Below are 9,543 nucleotides of genomic sequence, written 5' to 3'. Positions count from 1 at the left end.
TTCTGTTTTCCTCGAAATGACAGAAGAGCCAGGAAGAGAGCTGTGACAACAACGTAGTGTCTGTCCTTTACTCTTACGGTCCTGGTGCCTGTTTGCACTAGCTACAGCTGGGCACTGGCCCCTGCTGTCACCACCTCCCACACACAGACCCTGTCTGTGAGCACGGCAGCCTGCTGTTCAGCCCCAGGCTTGAGGATGGATGTCCTGGGGACTTCCAAGCTGCTGGACGAGGAGCTGTACTCAAGACAGCTGTAAGGCCGAGGTGGGGTGGAGAGTGGGGTGACCTTGAGGCCTCTGATCTACAACTACCTGCTCTCCTACTTCCCATCCACAGGTATGTGCTGGGCTCACCTGCCATGCAGAGAATTCAGGGAGCCAAGGTCCTGCTGTCAGGCCTGCAGGGCCTGGGGGCTGAGGTGGCCAAGAACTTGGTCCTGATGGGTGTAGGCAGCCTTACTCTGCATGATCCCTACCCCACCTGCTGGTCCGACCTGGCTGCCCAGGTAAGCGCTCTGGGGGGCTATGGGATCCCAGACCAGGGTGGGAGCAGCACCCAAGAGGAATCTCTTTGCTCAGGCTGTACTGGGTCTCTCCCTAGTTTTTCCTCTCAGAGCAGGACTTGGGAAGGAACAGGGCAGAGGCCTCTCAAGAGTTCTTGGCTCGGCTCAACAGAGCTGTCCAGATCTTTGTGCACACGGGTGACATCACTGAGGACCTGCTGTTGGAATTCCAGGTCAGCCCAGTACCCTCCTCCAGCCTTCAACAGCAGGGAGGGCTGGGAAGTAGTTCTGGCCCTGCTGCTGATCACGCTGTTCCCCCCAGGTGGTGGTGCTGACTGCCTCAAACCTGGAAGAGCAGCTGAAGGTGGGCACCTTCTGCCATCAGCATGGAGTCTACTTTCTGGTGGCTGACACACGGGGCCTTGTGGGGTGAGGGAGACTGCCTGCCCAGCCTATCACATTACAGCCCTCAACTCGTCCCAGTGCTGTCCCCAGCTCCAGCTTGCTCCAACGCCCCTCATCCCACCTCAGGCCTACCCAAGCATTCCTCCCTGGTTCTGGTCCCCGGTCTCACTCTCTGGTTCCTCCATTCCCCCTTCCAGACCTGCTCCAGTGACCCTCTCAAACTCTAGTTCCCAAGCCTCTAGCATTTCTTTCCCAAGTCTGGCCCTCTGGGCCTGACCTAGTGTCCCTTCCCCTTAACCACAACCTGTGAGCCACCTCACCCCACCCCATCCCAGGCAGTTGTTCTGTGACTTCGGTGAGGACTTCACTGTGCAGGACCCCACGGAGGCAGAACCCCTGACAGCTGCCATCCAGCACATCTCCCAGGTGGGTGCTGAGCCATGGGCACTCGCCTGCTGACCAGGGAGGGGCTGCTAGCGCCTGTGGAAGGCAGGTACCGCACCCTGAGCCAAGCCCCCTCCTACCCAGGGTTCCCCCGGCATTCTCACTCTGAAGAGCGAGGCCAGCACCTGCCATTTCTGTGATGAGGACTTGGTGACTTTCTCAGGCATCGAGGGCATGGCTGAGCTCAACGGCTGTGCTCCACGGCCCATCCACGTCCGGGGTAAGCCAATCCCTTTCTAAATTCAGGCTCGGCACCCAAGCTTCCATGGGGGCTGAAGACACCCTGGTCCCTGGGGATAGGTTCTCCCTCAACCTTCCTCAGAGCGCGGCAAGGTCTGGGACACAGATGCAAGACAGGATGGCATGTGGAAACTACTAAGGTTCAGGGGTCATACTGACTAGGCTGGATCTCTCCCAGAGGACGGGTCCCTGGAGATTGGGGACACAACAACTTTCTCTCCGTACTTGCGTGGTGGCGCTATCACTGAAGTCAAGAGACCCAGGACAGTGAGACATGTGAGTGCGTCTGAGGTGGGGGAGCATGGGCAGCCCGAGGGGCCTGTAGTGTTCTGGACCTGACGCTGAGCCAGGTGCCCCTGCAGGAACCCCTGGACACAGCCCTGCTCCAGCCCCGTGTGGTGGCCCAGAGTCCCCAGGAAGTCTACCGTGCCTACTGCCTGCACCAGGCCTTCCATGCACTGCACACGTTCCAGCACCTCCATGGCCGGCTACCCCAGCCCTGGGATGTTGTGAGTAGCCTGGTCACCCCTACCCCAGCCTCTGTCTTACTGAGGTTTCACTTGCCGGAAGTCAACAATGACCATTCCAGATCAAGTCTGAATCCCAGAGGCAGTTTCCCCACTCATAAAAAGGAGATGAAAAACACTGTCTCTAGACTAGAGGCTGGTTCCATGGAAGAGCCAGGCACACATCATGGGGACCCCTACGACACCCTAACCCCTCAGATGAGGGCTGGAAGCTGCACCCAGGTTGGCAAAGCCTTCAGGGCTGTCGGGGCTGAGCATCCTCTGGTGCGGCACAGGCTGGCAACAGGGCCAGGCCTTCCCACTCAGGTCTCTGCTTCCTCTTTTGTGGAACAGGACGAACCGCTGCCTGAAGGAGTGGAGTGGGGGTTGGTGCTCAGGGTGGGGCTACTATACCCACAGAATCCTACCCCACAGGTTGATGCAGAGACAGTGGTAGGGCTGGCCCGAGACCTGGAACCAATGAAGGGGACAGAGGAAGTGCCATTGGAAGAGCCACTGGATGAGGTCCTAGTGCGGACAATTGCCCTGAGTAGTGCTGGCGTCTTGAGCCCCATGGCAGCCTTGCTGGGTGCAGTGGCTGCCCAGGAAGTGTTGAAGGTGGGTGCAGGCATAGGCGGGCATGGGAGATAACTGAGAAGTTGTGGAAGTCCATGTATGTACTAGAGGGCACCCAGCACCAGATGGCCACCCTGGAGGCTTCACCAACCTGGGTGCAACCTCCAGCCGGGATCTGAGAGGGTTAGGAAGTTGCAGGAATCCTCAGCCTGAAGTGCCACTCCTAGGCAATCTCCAGGAAGTTCATGCCCCTGGACCAGTGGCTGTACTTTGATGCCCTCGATTGTCTTCCGGAAGATGGGGAGCTCCTTCACAATCCTGAGGACTGCATCCCGGTGAGAGCTTGAGGAGCCTTGTCCAAAATCAGGGCTAGGGGAGAAACATGAGGAAGGTCCCAAGGTCCTGATGCAGAAAAACGCAGGCCATTAGTCATCACTGACCCCTGTCTGTGTCCCCTAGAGAGGCTGCCGCTACGATGGTCAAATTGCAGTGTTTGGGGCTAGCTTTCAGGAGCAACTGAGCTGCCAACACTACCTCCTGGTGAGCTGTGGGGTGAGGTTGGGAGTGCCTTTGGGAGGGCTGGGCCAGGCCCTCTGACTAAGGCTGCTACTGCCAGCAGGTTGGTGCTGGTGCCATTGGCTGTGAACTGCTCAAAGGCTTTGCCCTGATGGGCCTTGGAGCCGGGGGCAGCAGGGGCTTGACTGTTGTTGACATGGACCATGTAGAGCGCTCCAACCTCAGCCGTCAGTTCCTCTTCAGGCCACAAGACATTGGTGTGAGTACTGGCCCCTGCCCACACCCTTGTGTCCCAGACTGTCCTCCACATAGTCCCCCACCCAACATATTCCTGCCTTCTTCCTAGAGGCCCAAGGCAGAGGTGGCTGCAGCAGCTGCTCTGGCTCTGAACCCAAACTTAAAGGTAACCCCACTCACCTACCCACTGGATCCCACCACAGAGCACCGCTATGGGGACAACTTCTTCTCCCAGGTGGATGGCGTGGCTGCTGCCCTAGACAGTTTCCAGGCCCGTGAGTGCTCGATTTTGGAGCTCAGTCCCTTGCCCAAGGCTGTGCCAGCTCCACTTCTGACCCTCTGCCCCCTTGCCAGGGCGCTATGTAGCTGCTCGCTGCACCCACTATCTGAAGCCACTGCTGGAGGCAGGCACGCAGGGCACCAGGGGCAGTGCTTCAGTGTTCATGCCACACGTGACTGAGGCCTACAGAGCCCCTGCCTCAGCTGCGGCTTCTGAGGATGCCCCCTACCCTGTCTGCACTGTGCGGCACTTCCCCAGCACAGTTGAGCATACCCTGCAGGTGGGAAGCACCCTGAAGACCCCCACCCCCCGTAGCTCAGCCCTCAGGTGCAGACCTGTTCCCCACCTGACATCTCATCGTTCCTTCTTCCTCCACAGTGGGCTCGGGATGAGTTTGAGGGGCTCTTCCGACTGTCTGCAGAGATCATCAACCACTACCAGCAGTAAGACCACCAACGGAGATAGATGGGAGTCCAGGGCTCCAAGCACGAGGGTCTACGGGGCTTAGTCTCAAACTTCCTCATCTCTCTGCAGGAGACGCACTTCCCTGGCAGACATGGATGGGCCACAGACACTGACCTTACTGCAGCCAGTGCTGGGGGTGCTGAGAGCCCGTCCACAGAGCTGGCAAGACTGCGTGGTGTGGGCTCTCGGCCACTGGCAACTATGCTTCCACCATGGCATCAAACAACTGCTGAGGCGCTTCCCACCTGATAAAGTGGGTGGCTTGGGGTTGGGAGGCTGAGGGCTCAGGAGCACCAGGCTGAGCCCAGCAGTCTCTATTTTCCTAGGTGCTTGAGGATGGAACTCCCTTCTGGTTGGGTCCCAAACAGTGTCCGCAGCCCCTGGAGTTTGACACCAGCCAAGTGAGTGGGGTTTCCTAGGGAGTGCCAAGATGGAGATGGGGTCTCTCAGAGCAGTGCTAGGCACCTCTGCATTCCGCAGAGATGCACAATGCTGAGAGAGAGCCATGCTTCTACACGTGTGGGCATCCACATGTGAGACAGAGGCAGGCACCCAGACAGATTCACAAATGGGCAATCGCCCTATCCCATGCACCCACACATGCTTACTCGCGTCGTGCATCTGCTCCTGCTCTTGGTCTGGCTGCAGGACACACACGTCCTCTATGTGCTGGCAGCTGCCAACCTGTATGCCCAGATGCATGAGCTGCCTGGCTCACAGGACTGGACTGCACTCAAGGAGCTGCTGAAGCTGCTACCACAGCCTGATCCCCAGCATCTGGCCCACATCTTTGCTGGTAACCTAGAGCTGGCTTTGGCTTCTGCTGAGTCTGGTGAGACCCCTGGCCCTAGTCCCCCCTGCTGACACTCAAAGGCCAAAGCCTGTACTATCCTCAGCCTGTGCTACAGAGGGAAGACAGGGTCTGGGGCACCTACAGCCAATCCACTACCTCTCAGTCCCTCTGACCTTGCTTCTCTCTAGGTTTAGACCCATCCTCTGGTCCCTCGGCAGGCCTTTTCCCTCCTGCCTACACCACATCTCAGTTCTCTTAGCAGATTCTCAGCAAAATAACTAAATAAATAAAATCCACTGGGCCCTGGGGAGCAGCTAGCTATGGCCCCAGATGAGGACAGAGTCACACAGGTGTGCATGCATGTGCGTGTGTGCACACACTCACACACACGGGGAAGGCCGAGACTGCTAGGGAGGAGATTGAAGCATTAATTAAGGGGGCTTCTTTTTTTTTTTTTTTTTTTTTGAGACAGAGTCTCACTTCTGTTGCCTGGGCTAGAGTGCCGTGGCATCAGCTTAGCTCACAGCAACCTCAAACTCCTGAGCTCAAGCGATCCTCCTGCCTCAGCCTCATGAGCAGCTGGGACTACAGGCATATATATTTTTAGTTAGCCAATTAATTTCTTTCTATTTATAGTAGAGACGGAGGTCTTGCTCTTGCTCAGGCTGGTCTTGAACTCCTGACCTTGAGCAATCCACCCGCCTCGGCCTCCCAGAGTGCTAGGATTACAGGCGTGAGCCACCGCGCTGGCCAAGGGGGCTTCTTGATTTGATTAAGGAGTTTTAAGTGGGCCGGGTGCAGTGGCTCACGCCTGTAATCCTAGCACTCTAGAAGGCTGGGGTGGGAGGATCTCTCAAGAGTTCAAGACCAGCCTGAGCAAGAGTAAGACCCTGTCTCTACTAAAGATAGAAAAAATTTAGCTGGGCATGGTGCCATGTGCCTATAGTCCCAGCTACTTGGGAGACTGAGGCAGGAGGATTGCTTGAGCCCAGGACTTTGAGGTTGCAGTGAGCTATGATAACACCACTTCACTCTAGCTGGGGCAATAGAGCAAGATTTTGTCTCAAAAAAACAAAGGAGGAGTAAGTGTTAGGCTTGGCAGAAACCAAGAATAGGTACTAGGCTCCAAGAAGAGTGCAGGAAGGGACAGGGGTCAAGGACTGCCCAATGCCCTTTCTTGCCTGACAGGCCCTGAGCAGTTGAAGGAACTGGGCGATGTCCTGGAAGTCTGGAGGATGGGCTCTCCCCTGAAGCCTCTGATATTTGAGAAGGTGGGAGCCCAAGTTGGGGTGAGGAGTTGGGCTGGGGAAGTTGTTGGGGAAGGTCAGGAGCTTAGAGGGTAGCTTTGGAACTCTTTGGCCCAAGTTCTCCAAGTTCCCATCCAGGACCTGGAAGCAGCTTACTTTCCCTGAACTTCAGCTTCATTATCTGATAAATGGGGAGATGATGAGCACCCACCTCACAGAACTGTGGGAAGGCCTGTGAGGTGGCACACAGATGGCTATGGTGAGGGACACTGCTGCAGTGTTAACACTACTGTGATTGAGCCTCATAGGATGATGATAGCAACTTCCATGTGGACTTTGTGGCAGCAGCGGCTAGCCTGCGGTCACAGAACTATGGGATCCTACCAGTCAATCGTGCCCAGGTAACCCTGCCCCTTGGGGCTCAGGTCTAGAGGTGGGGGCCAAACCCTTGCCCTAGACCTTGGGCCCAGACCAAAGCTCCTGTTCTTGGCAGTGCAAGCGAATCGTTGGTCAGATTATCCCAGCCATCGCCACCACTACAGCAGCTGTGGCAGGCCTGGTGGGCCTGGAACTGTATAAGGTGGTGGGGAAGCCACGGCCCCTTGGTGCCTTTCGCCACAGCTATCTGCATCTGGCTGGAAACCACTTCAGCCGCTGGGTGCCTTCAGCCCCAGCCACCCAGACAGTGAGTCCTTGATACCTCACCCCTACTCCTACTAGGCCTGGATTTTCCCTCCGCCTACCCACATAGGCTCCACCCTAGCTGTGGGCTCTCACCAGGACCCCAAATATGCAGGTGTCCTCAAGACTCTTTCCAGCCCCCTCCCTGCCATGAAGCCAGGCTGGGACCTGTCAGACACAGGAAGCAGCCATCAGCCATCCCCACCCCCCTACACTTCACAGCCCAGGGTCTGGAGGAGCTGCCTCTTTAACTCATTAGTGGAGCCAGATATCCCCTACAGCCCCCTCCTTCCCAGTAGTACCCCTGAAGGGGAGGTGGCAAGGAGGGGGACTAGGGCCCTATCCCTAGGAAAAGTCTTGCATTCCCCTACATGGCATGGGGGCCCTGGCCTGCCCCTTCCTAGCTGAGTTAAAGGGCACTAGGCTTGTTACTAGGGGGGTGAGGTCTGCAACCCTGTGGGGCGGTCTATGCATTCATGTCACCGGGGTCTGGGCATCCCTGGTGTGTGGGCATGGAGGCAGCAAGCTTGCACATCTGTATGCCAGATGGGAGTGCAGGACTCTTCCTCAATGTCGGTATGCAAGGATGTGCATGTGGGTACACACAAGTGTGTTCCTCGGCTTGTGTGCATGTGTGCTCCTGTGAGTGCGGGGCTGTGAATGCCTCCAGCCATGTGCCCAAGCTCTGCAATACTTGGCATTTCCTTGGGGCATACGAGAGGGGGTGGAGGGAATGCTCTCACCAGGGAGAGGGCAGAGGTCATGGGCCAGCACTGGGCTTTTGCTGAGCAGCCCTGGGTTCCCTCCAGACATAGCACACAGAGCCCCTTTGTGAGGCACCCCACCTCTAACTAGCACACAGTCTGCCTTTGTCCAGAGAGTGGAGGGGGAGGGGAAGGAGCCCCCATCTTGCCTGTAGCCTAGTTTCAGCTTGACTCCGGTGTGTTTTCTAAGAGACTGGCAGAGCCCCCCTGTCCTGGCCTCTGGATGCCTGACAGTCACTCTTCTGTCCTCAGCTCTATGCACCAGAACCTCAAGACTTTTGAAACAGGGAAGGAAAGAGGGATTAGGAAGAGGAGGCCTCTATGGACTGGGACCCTCCTGGGGTCTCTGGGCCAGTAGGGCTCCAGTGGTCACTGTGCCTTTTGCCCCTGTAGTAGTCCAACGCCCTGGTGGTACAGGATGGGGGGATAGGATGTGGCCCCCAGCTCCCAGCCTGTATCTGAGAAACAAGCAGTTTTATCAGAGACTGCAGGGGCCCTGCTCCAGCTTCCTCAGGAAGCACCACCCCCTCATCCTCCCCCCAACACAACTGGCCCGTGTGATGGATCGTCTGTTTCCCTGTGCGGGCCCCATAGCCCTATTTCCTGTGTTGGCCCCAGCATGGGCGGGGAGGGGGCTGAGACTCTCGGCTCAGATCCCACCCTCCACCCCCTACCCTCTGGCTCCTGTTTCCTGCCTGTAGTCTAGCTTTTCCCCTAGGAAAGGCTACTAGTAACTGGGATAGGGGTTAGGGTGTAAGAAGTTGCTCACTCCTTCCCATCCCCCATTCCCCAGTTCCATCATCTGAAGTGGACCTGTTGGGACCGTCTGAAGGTTCCTGCTGGGCAGCCTGAGAGGACACTGGAGTCGCTGCTGGCCCATCTCCAGGTGTGCCCTTGCCCTCCCTTGCCCCCAGTCTCAGCTCAGCCTGGCCCAGCTGGCATCTGACCTTTCTCTAGGAGGAACATGGGCTGAGTGTGAGGATGCTGCTGCATGGCCCAGCCCTGCTCTACTCAACAGGATGGTCACCTGAAAAGCAGGCTCAGTACCTGCCCCTCAGGTGAGCCCACACTTGGCTTTAGCCAGGCCCCATGTGTCCCTGGAGATTTGGAATGGGGGACACACAGTCTTCCCAATCCCATTCTGGGGCCCTCACACCTTCCCAAAGCATTCTTTCACCAAATGGAGCCAGCAAATGGGCTGGGGGTGGGGCCAGGGCTGACAGCCTGAGCAGGGGCCTTCAGGAGCTGCTTGCTTGGCCAGCCCCGCTGGCGCCCCCACACACTGCACAGCCCCCTTTCACAGCCCGCTCCCAGGGGACCCATGGCTTCCTGCCTCCTGCTTGCCCCGCCAGCTGCTCCTAAAATAGTTTCAGATGTTTCCTGTCTTGAGCTGCTCCTGCTCCTGGCTTAGGCTCCTGATGGCTGCCAGTGCCCGCTAGCCCATGCGAGGCTGCTCTCTGTCTGCCACTGCTCACCTACCCAATCTCCTCTAAACCCCGCCCCCCACCAGGGTGACAGAACTGGTTAAGCAGGTGACAGGCCATGTGCCTGAGCCTGGGCTGCGGGTGCTGGTCCTGGAGCTGAGCTGCGAGGGTGAGAAGGAGGACACTGCCTTCCCACCTCTGCACTATGAGATGTGACAAGGCAGCCGACCCATCACCTGGCTCGACTGAGCCTGACATCTTGAGCCCACAGTAGGCACTCAATAAATGCTTATTAAAGGAAAGCATAGTGGAGAGGATGGATGATAGAACACTGGGTAGTAATGCACATGAGTGTGACATGGGAATAACAGGGACCCTTGCAGGGAGAGAAAAAGCTCTTTAGAAGATTTGCCTGGCTTGGCTGGGCTTCCCAGGGCTGAGGCTGCCTCCTGGAGCCTCACAGGT

General features: G+C 57.4%; 1 protein-coding gene across 2 annotated transcripts; it reads left to right on the top strand.

The window, feature by feature from the left end:
• UBA7 (ubiquitin like modifier activating enzyme 7) lies at window positions 1-9,380 on the top strand. Of its 2 annotated transcripts, none has more exons than XM_012771283.3 (24): window positions 1-251; window positions 335-503; window positions 599-733; window positions 823-929; window positions 1,241-1,331; window positions 1,434-1,569; window positions 1,768-1,865; window positions 1,952-2,098; window positions 2,531-2,713; window positions 2,899-3,006; window positions 3,131-3,211; window positions 3,291-3,446; window positions 3,534-3,699; window positions 3,779-3,984; window positions 4,083-4,147; window positions 4,239-4,422; window positions 4,496-4,570; window positions 4,818-4,965; window positions 6,151-6,233; window positions 6,518-6,610; window positions 6,703-6,894; window positions 8,448-8,540; window positions 8,612-8,712; window positions 9,165-9,380. In XM_012771283.3, exons 1-24 carry the CDS (start codon window positions 196-198, stop codon window positions 9,292-9,294), a joined length of 3,003 nt encoding a protein of 1,000 aa, XP_012626737.2. In that variant the 5' UTR covers window positions 1-195; the 3' UTR covers window positions 9,295-9,380. The 2 variants fall into 2 exon arrangements, with proteins under 2 accessions (XP_012626737.2, XP_012626735.2); XM_012771281.3 differs by having other exon boundaries at window positions 4,818-5,001.
• Window positions 9,381-9,543: the final 163 nt, after the last annotated feature.

Source organism: Microcebus murinus, chromosome 1 (genome assembly GCF_040939455.1).
Source record: "Microcebus murinus isolate Inina chromosome 1, M.murinus_Inina_mat1.0, whole genome shotgun sequence".
NCBI lineage: Eukaryota > Metazoa > Chordata > Mammalia > Primates > Cheirogaleidae > Microcebus > Microcebus murinus.
This window is presented reverse-complemented; position numbering and strand designations above follow the sequence as displayed.

Excerpts from the sequence above, each read along its gene's own strand:
- UBA7 (XM_012771281.3), top strand. The coding sequence starts at position 196 with ATGGATGTCCTGGGGACTTCCAAGCTGCTGGACGAGGAGCTGTACTCA. Across the intron at positions 8,541-8,611 it reads CGCTGCTGGCCCATCTCCAG|GAGGAACATGGGCTGAGTGT; the intron begins GTGTGCCCTTGC and ends ACCTTTCTCTAG. Across the intron at positions 8,713-9,164 it reads GCTCAGTACCTGCCCCTCAG|GGTGACAGAACTGGTTAAGC; the intron begins GTGAGCCCACAC and ends GCCCCCCACCAG.